Raw genomic sequence first — 18,339 nt, 5'->3', positions numbered from 1 at the left:
AGCAGAACTAACCACTCCACACAGCCCTTTATTGTTAAAGTTTTCTTTATTATATGTCAATTTTATATCTGTATATTTCAATTTTTGCTACGAACAGGTTGAAAACTGGAGATGACAAAGTACTTGTAACAATTCCTGAAAAGGCAACCTTAACTTCACAACTGCAATAACTATTGCAGAGGCAGGCATTTGAATATGTATTGCATACCAACAATATATTTGTAAACCTCACCTGTATAAGGGATCTCCAGTACATTTACTTTGTTTCCATATTGTTTCCTTTGTATTATTAAGCAAAATTTACAGTGTTGTTTGGGCAGTGCACCTGCACTTTGACCCAAATTTCTTCTATTTGGAACATTATTATAGTAGTTTGATAATTCGAATATCATTACATTGAGTGTCAGTCCTCTTTTACAGCTGACAAGTGCTTCTCACTGTCATTCAGCCTAATACAACCCACGTTTTAAGTGGTGTTTGCAATTATGATTAAGTTGCATTGGCATCCTTACACAGGCTATGTTTATAATTGTGTACGTCATACATTGTAGTGAAATTAATATTTGATGTTAGCCTTGATTGTAACCACATGTACAACAACACAAATTCTTTTCAGGTAAAATGTAAGAAGACATGATTTCGCTTGTGAGACACAAAATAGAACACAAACAAAAAATGAGAAATTACACATGTCATTTATTTTTCATTCAACATAGCAATGCAAAAAACTACCACTGCAAAGCAGAGTTGTGTGGACTGTAGGTTCACTTACAGGTATTAGCTAATACACATTTATTATCTTTATTTAATAACATGGGTATTACAATAAATATTACAATATAAATGCCTTCATTTAGAATATTAACAGTCCTTTATTACACATTTACAATCCAATTTTGCCTTTCATGAAACAAATACCGAGACAATTGGCTAATGACTGCACAGTCTAATTAGTTGGCAGGTTTTTGAAGAATAAACTGAATATCCCCAAGACTAGGCCAACATTAGCCCTAATCCTAGTTATCTCAAACACTGATAAAAAATGTAAAAGTATTTTTTATCAGAATCTTCTTTGGCCCAGGACCCAGATGGATAACACGAGATCCAAATATTTCTTTATGCCCTCACAGCTTAAGCTCTATAACTACCTCATACTTAAATTTAGCATTATGCTTCGGAGAGTCAATTTAGCACAGTTTGCATATTTAGACTATTTCAAATGTCATACATAATCAGTCATAAGTTTCTGACATACCATAGGCTATATCACCAAAAAAATCCATCAAAGCTTTTGCCAAATAACTTTCATAATAAATATATGTAAATGTTTGGCACATTATTTTCTGTAAACAAAGGAAACAATTTTTAACTTAACATGTTTCTCTGTCAGTACAAGATGATCAAATGGCAATAATCTGTGTTTCACCAATGGAAAGTGGCGCTACAGAATTTAGTCAGCTTGAATAGCCGTGTTGTCATGTCTACACCCAGGAATCCAGTGGTGGAGGCTTGTTATCCATGAGGCCCACTGCAGGCCTGCCAGCTCTGATGAAGTGTTTTTTTTCACTTATTGCCTAGGTCAAAAACATATGCAAAGAACTGGTGTCAGCCAATGAAAAACACTGACAGCTACAAGTTGCAAGACAAAATTCTGTAAAACTGAGCTGTGTAGCTTATCTGCATATACTCTATACAGGGACAAATAAATGAGGATCTATGCCAAAATGATGATGCCCGTGATGAAATCTGCAGGGCTTCACAATCTAGGATGCATTTAAATAGCAAATTACCTGGAGGGTGTCTCTTTCCACAACAGTCCCTTTCACATCTCCAACTCTGTCGTTTGGTTCTAAGCTGGAATATACATCTGCAAGAACAAATATTAGGTGTGAATATGATGGCAAACACGTGGCGATGGGAAGTCTTGGAAATGCATGAAGAAAAAGGTATAGGACACGTGTAAGTGTGATTGGTAATGCGTGAGCTTGTGCAGCCTCTGAGAGAGACTGTTCGGGCTAATAAGCCAAGTCTCTGCACTGTTAACCTTGGCGGCACATCCTTGGTTTAAGGCAATGTCTTAAAAGAATATAGTCTGTTTTTTTTTTTTAACAAAAGGACACTTTTCTCATTTAGATGATGTTTTATTAACATTTTGGTGAGGAAATACATGCAATGATTTTCTGACCTTGATTTTTGTCCATGAGCGGCAAGGTGATGTCATCGCTGCCTTGCTTCACACTCTTAGATTTTTTAATGACTCCGGTAGTCGTTGGCTTTGAAAGACAAATGTTTGTATATTACTGGAAGGCAACTAGAGCTTTGGTTTTCCCTATTGTTCAAATTCTATAAAAGGGCATCACATTGTTTCAATTAGAGTCACTTGTATTGAATATTTGTGAAAAGATTCCATATAAATAAATACATTTCACTAAATGCTATCTTAAATGTTATGTTTATGTGCTTGAGGTTTTGATAAGCCAGAATATTTAAGACAAAGACCTTAAAGTGGCTCTTGTTCCATCCTGCTTTGTGCAGAGTGTTTCTCAGGTCCTTGTAGGCCCATATTGTCTGGAGAACATGGGACACTGCCTTGGTCTCTCGGCCTGATTGGCTAACAACAAATCATAAGACATCGTGGAAAACAACAGAGGACAGCTGTGAAACATTACTGTCCCATGGATTAAACTCCATTTCTGACAGCCTTTAAATATGATGTCCATTGCATCAAGGTTGTGTTAGAAGTTTAAACAGATGTGAAGTTGCAGCAAATAACATGATAATGATGATGTCATACCTTTTTTTTAACAGCTTAGTTTATCTTAGAATGCAGGATGCATTTATACAATTGTGTAAGGCTACAATACGAAGTGTAAGTGTTAAGTTGAAAGATGTACCTTGATTTGTTGATGGCCACCAGTTTCTGCACTGCATGACCCTGCATCAGCGCTCGAGCGTTCTGTGGGCTGTCTGTAATAATCTCATGAATAGTGTTGAGAATAGACACCACTGTATCTCCTTCAAGGTTCTTGGCTGGGTGCTGCTGCCCACATGGCAGATTATTGACAAGATCCCTCAAAGCATAGCTCCCTGTAATAACAGAGAGACAACGTAACAAAGAGTTTGACGTAGTGAGAGTGTGCAGAGAATAGAGACCTGTGAGTTAGTGTGAAAGTGTTTAGAGTAGAGCCTGTACCTATTAGGTCCTTATTCCTTCTGTCCATGGCCAGGTTGCGAATAGCAATAGCCACAGCTCGCACCACTTTGTCCACATCTGAGCGCAGTAGCTCCACCAGAATTGGCAGTCCCTTCTCTTTTCTCACTGTAGCCCGGATGTAACTGGACCACTACAAGCACAAGCACAAATTATATAACCCCCTAACAGCTAAGTGGCATCTGCCTCAGAGATCTTAGAACTATCCGTGAGAGTTTGCTTATGGGGTCCCATTTTACATTTTAACTAGCTAATAATTTCTACACATTTTTCAAAATCACTCACCACAAGCACACTATAAAAATAAATTGCCTACTATGCCTTGGGTAAAATTTAATTTCTGTTCCCTTAACTGCTATCTTTGTGTGGTGCAACATTTAAAAATAAGCCTTTTTTTAAAACTGCTTTAATCCCAGCCCTACCTCAGTGTTGATGTTAAATTATTGTGACATTCATTGCACAACATATCATGGCAAAGCACTTTATTTGACAAGCCTATGGATCCACCTGGGGGACATAGCAGTAAAAGTGATTTTTGATCATGTAAGCTACTGACAAGGTCGATCTAGGAAGCCAGTTAGATTAACATGATTAACCCTGTACCTCCTTATGCTGATTCTGTTGTAGCATCTGAAATTTAACCAACCAGGCAAGAAAAAAAGTTTTGAGCACAGAGGTTCCTAATAATAAATTCATGACGTTGCCTGGTTTGATCCTGCATAGTAAAGATTGAATTAGACTGTAAATCCACTCCCAAATGGATGTCAAATGTGTTATTTTTCATTGTACAGCTCTACTTTAAGTCTCTCCTCATGCTGAACAACAGAGCAAAGTAGTGATGAGATCACCTAGAGACAAATCCTGGATTAGCTGATGTATAGTATAATAATATATTAGCACCAATGGCAATCATAATTGGTGATATACTGATGCTACTTTCAAAAAACACTTATCTTGGTAATGTGTAAACATCAGCTACTAGAACACTAGGCGCCAACAGGTTTGAAGCACACGATCACAATCCACTGTATGGAGTCATGAGTATTCCATTCACTCACAGCCCAGTGTCCAGCAGTCAGGTTCTGCAGCGCTCCTGCAGCTGCCTCCAGGGTGTTGTGATTGTGACTGCAGGTGAGAAGGGAGAGGTAGAGCCTCACCACCTCTGGCTGGTACAGCAGCTCCAATCCTTTAAGAGAAAGGCAGAGAGAGGCAGGGATGACATTCAAGCAGTGGCACATACTGTGCATTAGCCTCAAAATCTAACTATAAATGCAAATATGTTAAGATTGCTGCAGGCATTTTTAGAGTACATCTGTAGACAAAAATATAGATTAATATAATATGGAAGAAATTACAATTCTAGCAGATTTCTGCAAAGGTTTTTTTTTTGGTGCTGAGCCAGTGGAGGCTGCTAAATGGCTGGCAAGTAGTATAAAGCTGACCTGGGACCGTAACATGCTTGTCGTTCTGATTTGCATTCACTGGCTGGAGCGTGGGAGACATGAGCTTAGCTCTGATCACAGTTCTAACAGTATCCAGCCCTACATGTACAGAATTCAGCCCTACAGTACTTTTCCCAGCACTATTTTTATCTACAGAAAGTACTCACAGCTAAAAACAGCCATAAGGCTACTCAAAATACAGGGATAATTTAGCAGTGCGAAATAAAGTGGCATGTACATAGGTCATGCAGAACTCTGAGCAATTTCCAGTGCCCGTCTCATATAGCCAGGAGTATCATTCCTCCTCTAGATGTTGCCAGATAAAATGTTGTCACTCTTTTAGCTGGTGGGTCATTTTGTTTTAGTAATGAACCTCTCTGGAAATGGTGCTGATCCTGTTGTGTGGCTTTGCATCTAAAGCCACACATCAGTTCCTGCTCTTTCAGGCAATGCTAATATCATGCACACAAAGCACACAGAAAGCAGGTACTGATGCATTAGTATAATCGAATGATGATAAGCACTGAAAACTAACTAATTAGCAATGAGCCTAATGTAGTGCTGTCTGTGTAATCTTGTGATCAAGAGTATTTGTGTTACATTTGAAATGTAATGCTTTATGTAAAGTCGCTATAACATTTTCAGAAATCGTATACCTTTCATTTGTTCTGTACGTTTTGGTAAATCCAATGTACCATATTTTCTGTCCAAAAATCCATTTTTCCAACCTGTACATCACAGATACACACATGCACACAAACACAAGCACCAGTGTCCATTACATCAGTACACAGACAAACAATGTCAGCAAATTCAGGGTGTTATCAAATCACCGTTTGACTCCCAAGAAAATATTCAGGAGTAACAAGCAGACTGACCTTGACTGAACCACTCCTCTGATGAATATGGTTTGAAAGAAAAAGAAGAGAGAATATTGTCAAAGACTGGATGCTTGAGGAGGACACAGCAGCAGAGAAAACAGAGCAGTTTTATGTGGCGAGACTGATGAACTGACAGATTTGGGTTAATGTTTTGCTCAGAGAGGTTTTTGTCAATTAGCCAAAGGGTTACCTCTGATAAAACCTGGGACTGGTTTCCACCACTATCAGCTACATCCTAATAAATATTGTACATCTACATTTCTAAAAGTTTTGCACACTTTAAAAACCTTCCTGCTTCTTACATCAGGTGTATGATGTAAAAATCTGATAACTGATGTAACAAAGTACATGTATCAGCAAGCTTTGTCAATTTTTTGAACCTGGTTCTCCTCCTGCAGCAAAGAATCTGTCATGAGCTCCTTTCTGGTGTTATGAAATATTCAGTTTCTCATTGGCATAAAAGGGGCAAAGGAATGGAAAACCGATGTCCAAAACCAGAATATGCTGAAGGAAATGGAAATGATCTTTTTAAATCAAAATGAGAAAATGGCTGGTTTGTGTAGAAGATTATAGCTGATATATAAGAGAACAGAGCTCACTGTATTAATAAAAGACGTATAGTTTTGTGGAAGGAAAGGAAAAAAGAAGAAAACTTCTGGAAAACCAAAATAGCTTCAGGAAATGTATTTAATACTGGAACTGATAAATACACTGATTTAATCACACAAATCCCCCTACCAACCTTTTGGTCTTTTCCCTCCAAAACAGTCTGATTCATTCTTCTTCTTCTGGTGCCCCACCGACCTCATCAGATGACTGGCATGAGGATCCTGAAATCGCTCGGCTCCAAGTATTTCTTTGTGAACATGATAAGACAGGTTTCGTAGGATGCACACGCAGTTCTCTACTGACTAAATGGGGAACAATGACATTAGAGTTTAGTCACAGAGCTGTGTAGCAGTGGTAGTCATACAGGTGTTTACCCTGACAAATTCATCCCTTTGCTTTACTGTGATAGTAATTATGTAATGTCTGAATGTCTAAATGTCTGAGATACAAATCTTAGTCATTTTATGTCACTTTAAAAATGATTGGATTTTAACAGACTGTTTCAGAAAAAATGTTATACTTTTAGCGTCTTTAAAGGAAGAACAATCTACACTGTTACCACATAGCATTTCACTACCAGGACAACAAGTCTCAGTAAACAAAACTTTTCACAAAGTTCACAAACCAAGAGTCAGTGCAAGAATGGAAACACAGGGCAAAGTTCAAAGATAAGATCTGGAGTTTAAAAGTTTCAAAAAGTTGGTGTTATGACTTCAGCAACCTTATTGTCAGTGTCTTTGTTGACCACAGCTGATTGAAGGGCATGAAGAAGAGCATCCACCAGCCCCTCACATTCCCTCAGCCTCTGTCGAGCCTCTGCCCCATCTGAACTGACGTTCCTGTAAAAAAACAGCTCTGTAAGGTAAATTGCAAGAACTGGGTTTTACAAAAATCCGCTTTTAGTAGCAGTGGTCAATTGTTGTTCCTTTGCAGCATGGCTACCTCAGACATCCAGAGGTGTTCTTGAAAACCGTGCTCCACTCTGCACTCTGCAGTTTGGTGGGGTCAGCCGAGTCTCTACTCCAGCCTGAGTGTGGGATGATGATTTCGTCAGTCAGTGTTTGAAGCCCATGGTTGATGACTGTCATCTTCAGCGGCTCATGTGAGGAGAGGTTCCAAAGAGTGCCTGCAAAAGAAAACATAGAAAAACTGAGTGAGGGTTTGCAGGTTAAGTCTCCAGGGAAACTCAGGAATTCAGCTGTACCTGTGACTAGCTCCTTGACCTCCATGCTGCTGGACTTCCTCATCAGTCTGACTAAAGCTTGGATGCCATCGCAGTTCTTGATGGCCATTTTGTTGTTATGGTCTTTTCCATAGGATATGTTGCGCAGAGCACCACAGGCCTTGCGGTGGACCTCGGGTTTAGGATGGTCCAGTAATTCCACCAAGATCGGCACCCCGTTCAGCTGGCGAACTTCCTGCTTGATGCGGTCATTCTCGTAACACAGGTGCTGCAAATAAGCAGCTGCGTTGGACTTGACTGGATCCATTGGGTGGCCAAGCATCGAGATAACCTCATGCAGGTTGGGGTCTCTCCAGCGTGGGTCTCTCCGGATGCTGTCCAGACTGACCATGCTGCTGCGCTTGTGGGGGAACTGCAGGGTCTGTGCTCGGCACATGGCCTGGAAGAAAGGATTCAGGTTTCCTTCCAGCTGGGCCATAAAGGCGTCATCGTAGCCACCTCTTAAGGAGACAGAGAAAGTAACGCATTATGTGTGTTTGGATAAACTGTGTTGAGAGATTTTGACTTTTTTAGACTTTTGGGAAATGTTTTTATTCAGTCTTACATGCCCATAGTCCCAGGCCTTAGAATTTGACCAATGTCAATATCAATCACAATTTTTATAGTGATAATAAACTTGTACGTCACGTATTCAATAGGTCTGACGAAACAAAGAGGGAGGAAATCTAGGAATTTTTGACAGCAGCTACAATTCCAATAGTGTGCTGCTGGAATGACAGCTGTCAGTTTGAATATAAATTGCCCCATTGTGTTTGTGCTGACTTCCTCTCTCTGTTGGTGTAAAGTGTGCATTGGAAGTTCTATAATGAAAAGGGGAAAAATTTATTCAAATATCAGGATGGCTGATTGATATTAAAAAGACTTGCTCAGACTGAGATCTGACGATGTTGGAAACACACAGAGATGTGAATAATTAGGATGTGTTTTATATTACATTGTGAATGAAAACAGGTTGATACAGAACATAAAGATACTAATTAACAATGTTAACTGCACAGAAATTGAATAAAAATAAATTTGAAATAGTAAATGTCAACTTCTCAAATAGTAAATTTGTATTATAAAAAGTATATATCATATTTTTTATAGAAGTATTCAAATTAAAATCTTTGACCATTTAGAGGCACCAGAGGACGTCTTGCCTAACTCACCAAAATGTCCAAAGATGGCTCTGAATAAGCGTCTTTATTATATTATATTTCTTAGCCATGTGCAGTGACTTCCTGAAGTCTGTTCGACCTCATGTGGCAAAAGCTTTTAGGTTTATTTTACTGTTGGACTGAGCCAAGTTAGATGTTTTCACCTACTTGCAGTCTTTACGTCATGCCATCTAAGCCATCTCCTCGAAGTAGCCTTATATTTAACAGACAGATACAAGACTAGGAAAGTGGAAGAGCAGGAAAGTGATTAAGCATATTTCTCAAAATGTTTGATGATTCCAACAGACTGAGCCTGCAAGTGGCTTGTGTCTTCTGTAAACAGCTCCGTCACTCTTTATGGGCTATGGAAGAGCTTTTGGCAGGCTATAACAGGTGAAACCTCCTTATTTATCAACTTTGCAGGAGTCTGCCATTTTTGATTGATACCAGCTGCTATTTAACTGCTGTCCATCTGTTTCTCTATTGTCCAGCCTGACTCACAGGAACAGGACAGAGGAGACTGCTGGGTGTTTGTGCATCTACAGAGTGTAATTTGTTTTATTATCACAGCAGGTTCTCTGTGATGAAATTACTGTTGATTTGTACATTGTTTAGATGAGTTTGTTAATGTGGCTGTGAAGAGGCCTAAACATTCACAATTATGTTCTATACATTTTTGTTTTCCCTTATGTTTGTTTGACTCATTTTAATTTTAAACAAAATGGGTAATAAATGTCATTCAGACAAATTACAAATGTTAATATTTGATATGATATGTTCTATTAGTGTGTTTCTGTTTTCAAGTTGTAAAAATGTAATTGTTGTTCTGTTGTTAATTGTTGCTTTTAATGTCAAGTGTGAATTGACTTTTTTGTGACTTTCTATTAGACTTTGTTAAAGGTGAACTTGCTCGGTAATATTGATATTTCCGTGAAACAGACTCCGTTTCCTTTGCCTTCCTAGTCTAAATTAATAAACTCCCTCTGCTGAAAAGACCAGAAAAAATTAATGTTGAAGTTACTTCAGGCAGAGAAACAGGGATGACAAATTCAGGAGGCCTACAAGGTCCATAAAGAGAAGTCACAAGATATAGTTCCAATTTAAAGCCAGCCACAGGAAAAGACAGCAAGGGAAGGAGATGAATCATGAGTGAACTATTCTACTACAGAAGAACCTGAGATACTCAGGTGACACTAACAAAGGAGGAAAAAGGTCTGAGGATGAGGAGGAATGCTGGGATGATGAAGAAAGGAAGAGAAATTAAAATTAAAGCAGCACTTGTATGAATAAGGTTAAAATCAATAAAATTAACATTACTTATATAAAATGCCTAAAATTAAGGTTGGCCACTATAAATACCACATGTATGACTGAGTCAGGCCTGACCCATAATCAAACTATTGTCGGAGAAATACACTTTTGAAGGACATGTAGCTGTAAGAACCCTTTGGGTAGAAAGCATTTTTCGATGGCCCGGGGAGACTCTCACACTCTTCTTCCTCACTTTAACCACTGACCATCATTCTTTCAGTTTATGTTAGATATTTACCTGTATGTCAACTACATCTAGGCACAATGGCAACCACAAAAGTCCTTGAAATCCATTTACACACTCTCCCCAGTGAAATCTATAAAATTTGGTCTGCCATCCCTTTACCTGGTTCTGGAGGGCTCCCTGAGAAGCTCCATGGTGGTAATTGGCCTGAACTGGTGGATGCCCCCCAGTGTTGGGTAACTGGCAGCTGGTGGATCAGTCTTCATGTCAAGAGGATTTTCTCCCCGTTCACTGAGGCCATCCCCCTCTGCCTGGCTGCCGAGTCCAATGGGAGCGTAGCTGTCCCTGAGGAAGGGTAAGGTGTAGTGACCCCCTGGCTGGAAGCTTTTGGCAGGCCAGTAGCTATGGATTGTGGCACGGGACAGGCTTCCATAACCTGCACACAAGTCCCCCCCGATGCCTCTGTAGCTGTCAGGCAGGGTGTACACTCTGGTCTGGCTGTCTGGATTTACTGGCTGCAGCTCCCCAGGCTGCAGAACCACCTGAGGCTGTGGGGGTGCTGTGATGATGCTGCTGGTCACTGTGGTTGGTGTAGCAGACTCAGAGTGTTCGATACTTGCCTCAGGAAAAGGTGGTTCACCAGGAGTATCAGCTGGAACCACAGGGGCTGATGAAAGATCAGATCCATCTGATGTCTGAGGGTTCTCCAGCAGTGTCTCTGAGGACTCTTGGGTCTCACTTGAGGCATGTTCACTCTCTTGTTCCACGATCTTGAACTCCTGCAAGGGTTGATTACAGGTATTACCTCTACAGGATTCTAATCAGAATCTCTGTTAGGTCTGCAAATCTGTTCTCTCCAATTAAATGCCATCAAATTGTTGCGTTTACACTCAGAACTTTCTGGTCATAATTAACTACAGTCAGAATGGACCAGATGTGTTTCTGTTACCTATTGTGTGTTTGTCTATCATTTACAGTGTACAGCCTACTCATTTCTCACAGCAATGGTTAATCATCATCCTATCAACACTTCTATGATCTCTAGTAAAGAATACTCTCTTTCTAGCCAAAGTTGAAAATGAGTTTAAATTAGACTCTGATAAAACTAGTGGAGGTCCAGCCATTCTTTTGCAACAGAAAACTGAAGAAAATTAAACTTCTCTGTCTATGTCTATTGATTTTAACTAATTTCAAATTGTGAAAAAATCCAGTTGTTTGAAGTCTGTAAATATGTTTAACCTCAAAGAAACAGGCCTTTATTACATTAAATGTCATAGTAGCTTTGCCTGTAGAGCAATTTGGCCTACTTTACTGTCGGAAATCCAGTTTGTGAAAGTGATATTTAAAGAATCTTTCGTGGATGTTTCATACTAGAACAAGTGATCGGAATCAGATAATATTTTGTGTGTGTGTGTTTGTGTGTGTGTGTGTGTGTGTGTTTTTAATTAATTTCTGGAAAGTTAGGAAAGTTCTTTGAAAGTATTTTAACATTTATTGAAAAAAAAAATTTAAAATAAAAAGTAAAGCTGAAAAGATTTGTAAGTTCTGTAGTTTTACAAATCAATTACAAACCCTGTTACCAGAAAGTGTAGGGAGTCAGAAGGTGATGACAAAAATGTGAGCAAACATAAAGTCATAAACCTCAGTGTCTGTCTGCTGTGGGGTTTCGGTCTCTGTGGAGCTCTCATTGGCCGAGGTCACCACGGAGGCGTTGGAGGTGGGAGTGTCCAGATCGTCAGCGACCGACGAGTTATCCAGAGTTGCCTCTTTAGTCTCCTGGGACAAAGATAGTGGATGAGGTCCCTCTGAAGTCTGCTCCTAAGCCACACACACACAAACTGATTGTGTTTATATTACATTAAAAACACTTAGAGAAACACTGTGATAGAACAACATGTCATTAATGCTGGAAATGAAGCTGCAGTTGATGTAAGCTCAACTCAGTTTCATGCACATTAACACATAATTTTCATTTCAAACATGAGCTGGTGAATTTATGCTAAATACACCAACATGCACACTTTATAAATTTGAATAATATAAGGTGATTGGTGAACAAGCAGAAACTTTACCTCATATATCAGAATATTTTGATATACTAATGAATGGTTTGTAAATTTTATTTACTTTAAACATAACAAGCAAGTACAGCAGAGCTCAAGCAGAGCAGATTTGCTTCTTTTGAAATGTACAAAAACTGACAGAAAAGCTCTGACAGGGAGATTTTATCCGATCAGACTGCTAATTGGAAGAAAGTGAAAACAAGATGAAGAAAATGCTACATGTTTTCTAAATTGCAGGTAAAATAAGTTGCTCTAGTCTTCTTGAGAGCAAACACAACCTGTAGGGGTAATAAATCAAGATGGGATAAAGCAGCATTTTTCAGGAGTTCGCATCTGCACCCGGCATCTCTGTTAACTCCACCAGCAGAAACATAACGCATGAAAAGAATCCATATATCCCGTGGTAGTATCTGTAGTCTCTCTAATATCTGTTTCTTTAACTGTATCTGTATCTGACTAAAATGACAATGTAACTCATTCATTTGGTAAAACTCCTCAGTTCACAGGGATCTCCTTTATGCTTTATTTCTAAACAGATTGTGCTAAGCATGACAAAATACTTTAATGGGAGTAGAAGTGAGCAAGCAGTCGTTGTCATTCAAGTTGCTTGATGTGAGACACAATTAACCACTACTGACTCTTGAATCAATAATCCAGCTGCCGCTCTGGTTCAGCATCTGGATATTTGTGTATTTCCCACTTGTTTGTTGCAAGTGGAACTTCTAATTCTTTTTTCTTTTCTGTGAAATGGGTTTCATTAACCAGAGTGGATTAATTATTCAGCATCACTGGCCTGAAAGAGACCTGGAGGCAATGTTAGACTGTAAACACATTTATGCTGATTTTCTTACAAACCTTACATATATTTTGGTGTGTCTACATCATTTTGTTATACTGCTCTAATGAATTCAGTCAGTATCCTACACCTCTTTCAGTGATAAAAGGCCTTCTGGTGCAGCAGGTGAATTTCTCTGAAATCTAGGGCAACCCTACAAGATATTAGAGTAGAATTAAAAGGTCCTATTATGGAGAAATAACATGAATACATATGAAATCACTTTTTGATCAGTCAGTAGCACTGACACATAATTAATGTGCGGAGATACATTTGAAAGATAAAACCAAATAAACTGTTAATTATCCCCAAACTCTCATCTGCCTGAAGCTGCAGTATTAAACCAAACAAGTGCTGAGAACTCAACTACACTGCATTAAATCAGGCTGCAGAGAACAACTCACTGAATGTGGAGGGAGAGAGCTTGATTCGCTTTTCAACCACCCCACCAAACACAAGAGCCCCTCAAATCCATCTACAAAATGTGTCGGAGAGAAGAGATGAAAGGGTCACCCAGGAGAAAGTGGCAGCAGGGAGATGATCCTGACTTGAACACCTCTGGGAGAGGTATATCGGATATTGTTGGGTAGCACTGAATTAATGTCTGTCCAAAAGACAGGCTGGGTACTGCTGTCCTCTACAGACAGCTTGATTAAGGATTTGGAGGACGATAATAGGCTGGACAGGGGCCTGTGTGTTGTCCCCATCTGATTCAAGCCCCAGGGAAGGCCAGGCCACTGTGAGTCAAAGCTCATTTAAATAACTCACTGCACCATCACTAAGTGTGCTCAAAGAGCTGAATAGGTCCAGATGATTTTTCTGAATCTAAACTAAAAACCACTGTAATAAAACTATATATGTTAGGTGCAACGATGCACGAGGCAGAATGATATGATTTGCATGTTCGTTCTCGTCAACTCTCAGTATTGAGGCCAGCTGCCGCCAGGGTATTATTTTGGGAGACATAGAGTCTTATCTAATGCTGAGTGAATTTAGATTTTGGTGACCAGCTCAAGGGCACGGCAGGCACAAGCCATGACTCAAACTTGTCATTTCAGAAAGAAAAGATTACTTTAAAAAAAATGGGTACTCTCAACTGCAATTAAATCAGTGGGGTGCAGTCATTTTAAAGTGATCAAACTTGAGTATAAATTAGCTTGAACAGGCAGTTTGTCTCTATCAAACTGTGGGATTGAAAGAGTAATGCTTTCGCTGGATAATAAAACATGACATCAGCCTATTGATGTCAGAATACATTAGTCACAACTTTGTCACAACTCATCTGTTCTTCCACTATCTGTTGAATCTGTGATGCTCATATTGGTCACTGTAAATTTACAAAAAGTGTCACTGTATATCAAGAATTGGAATGCCACTGAAATGTATTTAAAAAGTCTTCTTGTACAAGATTTGTTTCTTGCAGAAACACTGTTGTCTGTTATGCAATACATCTTCCTTAGCATTAATAAAACCCAGCTGGTCTATTTAGAGAAAACACTGATTCAAAATGACAGCGGAGAAAACAGAGGATATTCATTCTGAAAGTTTCTGTTCGGAGCCTCCTTACACTCTTGATTATGCTCTGATCCTCAAATAGTTAAACACTGCATGGCCAGATTTAATGTCTGATATTGCCTGATAAATCATGGCAATACACTTACCAGAGTGTGCAGCATTTTTTTTCCTGAAGGGACAACCTCTCCTAATAATACAACCAAAGATTAACTCCCTTATACGCTTTCCCATGCATTTTGCACACATGCATAGCCATGCGTGTACACACACACACACACGCACACACACGCACACATATACACACTTGATGAAGATGTTAGCATCACGTCCTCATGCACACAAGGAGACTGCACCGAATACCACAGAGAGGCAAGGAGGTGAAGCGACTCATGCCTCTTCATTCATCATGACAGAGGCAGAATGCAAAAGCTGTGGAGTGCTACAGTTCTCTGCAGGAAGAAAAAACTGATTGGCAAAAAAGAGGGAGGGTACAGAGCAAATAGAGCCATTCCACCACACACTTACCTCTTTCACTTCAGCAGGCATTGCCAAATCTTCTGTGATTCCTCACAAATGATGAGCAAGATGCGTCCCCCACTGAGACGTCTGTTTCACTGCCTCTGCTGAATTTTTGCCTTGACTCTCCCTTTGAGCATTTGAGGCAGTTCAAACATGAGCAGCCATCCTTCCTCCCAGCTCTCACTAACACACGTCCGCTCTCTCTCTTTCCCTCCCTCTCTCTCTCTCTCTCTCTCTCTCTCTCTCTCTCTCTCTCTCTCTCTCCTCTCTCTCTCTCTCTCACTCTATCTGCCTCTATTTCTTCTACTTCCGAACACACACTACAGACACACCATGCACACATTTGCTCAACATAGATGTTGTCTTACACACATCCACACACAAACACTAAGAAGTAACAAACCCAGGGCTGTCAGCTCTCTCTGTCTCTCATTACTGCACTCCTTCTCTGATCTATGCTGCAGTTAACGTGTGCGCTATTAGCAAGGTGCTGAATCAACTATGTGATGCTGAGCCTGTGAATGGCTTAGGTAAGTGCAGAGCCCTGCAATGCCTGTGCTCTACCCATATTTTCTGGCAGCCTTGGTGCACAGGCAGAGCACACACATGCACACACACTCACTATTCCCTTTGGGCTCACATGCAGAAGCAGCTGGAGAACAGAGCAGCCTGTACTAGTTTAGTCCTATGTCACCCATGTACAGCATAATAAAGGATAAGGGATGGGGAGCATTGTATATGCAGCACCAGGCATAGAAACATATTTCCACGCTGAACTTAAACTGTGTAAACACTTAAACATATGATAAAACATAGAGGAATGAAAAGTTAACAATGGATAAATAAAAGTTCGAGTAAGTGTTCCACCTGCTTGTCAGATGTCAGCACCATAAATTGTGAATTACTCGTGTCTTTTGTTAGCTCCTCTTTGATTGGCTGAAGTGTTCTGAATAATCACAGATAAATAATACTGAAGAATCAGGAATGATGTCCAGTGTCCTACTTGCTTTTTCAAATTAAAGAAAACTACCCAGGGCATCTTCCAGTTTGCCTCCAGAACACAAAAACGAGGTGCTATCATCCACAGACCAGCGCTGTCTTCAAATTGATTCTAGCAGTGCTCAATATCATTGATCTTAGAGCGTTTAAACTCGTTTACCTCTGTGGTATTTCTTTCAAGTTGGTTTGTCTGATGTTCACTAATAGACTGCAATTTGTCATTTCTGATGCTGACACCTTTGCATTTTTAAAGTTTGTTTCATTTATTCAGTCAGTCAGTTTATTTATTGGTGACATCTTTTACTTTATGATGCCCCCTTCACAGTACAGGAACAACACAAACAAGGGCAGTGAAAAAACTTTGATTTCTTTATTTTTTCTTGGGGACAGCAGAAGAGAAATGATCATTCAGGAAAAAAACAGAGAATCTATTCAAGAGGTCTCATACTAGAGCTACTGTAACATGTGAGACATCTCCTTGAATTTAAATCAATCTTTGATCCTTTCATTGTGAAATCAAAACAACGTCCGTGAAACAGGATCTATTCACATTAGAATGTTTTACTGTCATGCGAAAAAGGATCCATTTGTTCCAGAAATGATTACTGCTGTTCATTGCTCTTCCACTGCTCCATATCCACACTCAAAAAACACAAGTTCTATCAAATGTAAAATACCTGCATTAATGGTGTCTTAATGGTTTTGGGTCACTGACAGACACCAGAGCAATTTCATCACTCTAGGTGTTTTTAACTGAGATATTCTGAGGGGTGTTTTTTTTGCATTTAAATAAGATACAAAATCCTAAAACTAGGCTTTAAGGATGATGATAAATAGTAGCATAAGTAGCAACTCTATCAGAAATCAGTAGACACTTATTTCTAATGAACAATTGTGTATTTTTACAAATCAAACAAAGCCCTGATGAATCCTGATGAAACCTAACATGCATGACTGTGGACGGTAGGAAGAAAATCAAAGGACATCGAGAGAACCCAAGCAAGCACAAACTTGCACTTTTGATTTGTTCCATTAAAACAAGCAAACAAGCAGGTACAAAAGAAAAAAAACGCACAGAAGTGTTTGGGAGAATGGTGGGGAATGACATCTTAGTGTATGAGCTGAAAATGATGACGGATGAGACCTTTTTGTACTTTGAAATCATTTTACTGGATTTATAGACACTTCTAAGGGTGTAAATCTAAGTAAATTACTTTGGGTTTATTACACTTAGTGTTACCTAATGTCAGCTGCAAAGATCTATGGGCCAAAATTAATATTTCATTCATTACTAGCCTCCCACTTCCAAGCTGGAAACATTACCTGATGCCACGTCAGAAGAAAGTTTCTTTTTTGCCCAGATTGCACACAGAGACTGGTCTGATCTCCAAACCTTTCTTCAAGGAATTCAATTCTGCATCATCTCTACATCATCGCTTTGAAAAGAGAAACTGACTCACGATTGGATTGACAGTGACAGCTGCTGTGACACAAAGAGTCTGTCTCCACCTGATATTCACATTGTGTTTTTTGCATGTTGTGCCTGCAGGCTCCATCATTTTCACTCAAATGCTTCAAGCCATTGACAAGCTCTGCCAAAGTCTACTAACTGTGAACTCAGTCTATCCATTTTACGTGACCCTTATGATGACCGTTCACCCTCTATCACCCCAATGTGCCCTGAATGGCTCTATGGATGTGAATCCTGGCTGTGCATCACTTTGTTTGACAGCCATCCAAAGTTTAATCACTACACTGTAGACAAATGTCCTTTATGTACATTAGGAATTAGGCAAATTTAAAATGGGCAAATTTGTACTTTGCAGTGAAAATCTTCTGTTCCGATGAACAAAGCAGTTTATCCTTAACGAAGCAACAGAAAGAAGGAGGAATACTAAGCGGGGGGTGGGTGTGTAGCACTTTGACTTTGAACATTATCTGGGACTTTGCACAATCATTCATTAGTGACTATTCCAAAATCCCTTATTTAAAGTTGTTACGTGTAGATTTTGCCCATTTCCAACTGTGTCACCCCCGTGGCAGCATCAAAAAAGACAAAGATTAATTGCTTTTCTGAAGCGTTGATGTGTTTAATAGTTGCAGCATTTGGCAAATTGAAGTTGAATTTCCCTCATGTTTCCCACTATCAGTCCTTCGTAATTTGTCCATGGGCACGAAAAAATTATTTCTCGATTTGTATTTTCTCTTACATTTTGTGTGACTTGTGCATATTGAACTGGACTTATTAATTCATACTAAAATGTTTCTTTACATAAAATTATATCCTGTGTCAATTTCATTAATTTATAGTTTATGAGTGAGTTTTTAATGCCTGCTTCGTAATTTCGTAAACATTTTGCATATTCTTTTTACCATGTGCTGTATCAG

At 39.3% G+C, this 18,339-nt stretch overlaps 1 protein-coding gene across 2 annotated transcripts; it reads right to left on the bottom strand.

Annotated features, from left to right (window-relative positions):
• Window positions 1–670: 670 nt before the first annotated feature.
• On the bottom strand, window positions 671–15,466 carry arvcfa (ARVCF delta catenin family member a). Of its 2 annotated transcripts, XM_067484943.1 has the most exons (16): window positions 14,959–15,466; window positions 11,662–11,838; window positions 10,183–10,799; window positions 7,348–7,826; window positions 7,086–7,269; window positions 6,865–6,982; window positions 6,277–6,445; window positions 5,532–5,549; window positions 5,310–5,381; window positions 4,270–4,397; window positions 3,194–3,344; window positions 2,895–3,087; window positions 2,500–2,611; window positions 2,186–2,273; window positions 1,791–1,867; window positions 671–1,574 (listed from the first exon to the last, which is right to left on the bottom strand). In XM_067484943.1, the coding sequence occupies exons 1-16, from the start codon at window positions 14,977–14,979 to the stop codon at window positions 1,482–1,484; spliced, it is 2,697 nt and encodes an 898-aa protein (XP_067341044.1). In that variant the 5' UTR covers window positions 14,980–15,466; the 3' UTR covers window positions 671–1,481. The 2 variants fall into 2 exon arrangements, with proteins under 2 accessions (XP_067341044.1, XP_067341045.1); XM_067484944.1 differs by lacking the exon at window positions 5,310–5,381 and having other exon boundaries at window positions 672–1,574; window positions 14,959–15,465.
• Window positions 15,467–18,339: the final 2,873 nt, after the last annotated feature.

Source organism: Channa argus, chromosome 18 (assembly GCF_033026475.1).
Source record: "Channa argus isolate prfri chromosome 18, Channa argus male v1.0, whole genome shotgun sequence".
In the NCBI taxonomy this organism is placed as follows: Eukaryota; Metazoa; Chordata; class Actinopteri; order Anabantiformes; family Channidae; genus Channa; species Channa argus.
This window is presented reverse-complemented; position numbering and strand designations above follow the sequence as displayed.

Bases quoted from the DNA above. Each gene is read 5' to 3' on its own strand.
- arvcfa (XM_067484943.1), bottom strand. From the start codon at position 14,979: ATGCCTGCTGAAGTGAAAGAG. The intron at 11,839-14,958 runs GTAAGTGTGTGG...TGTGTGGCTTAG, and splicing joins TGCCTGCTGAAGTGAAAGAG to GAGCAGACTTCAGAGGGACC. The intron at 7,827-10,182 runs GTAAAGGGATGG...TGTCTCCTTAAG, and splicing joins AGGGAGCCCTCCAGAACCAG to AGGTGGCTACGATGACGCCT.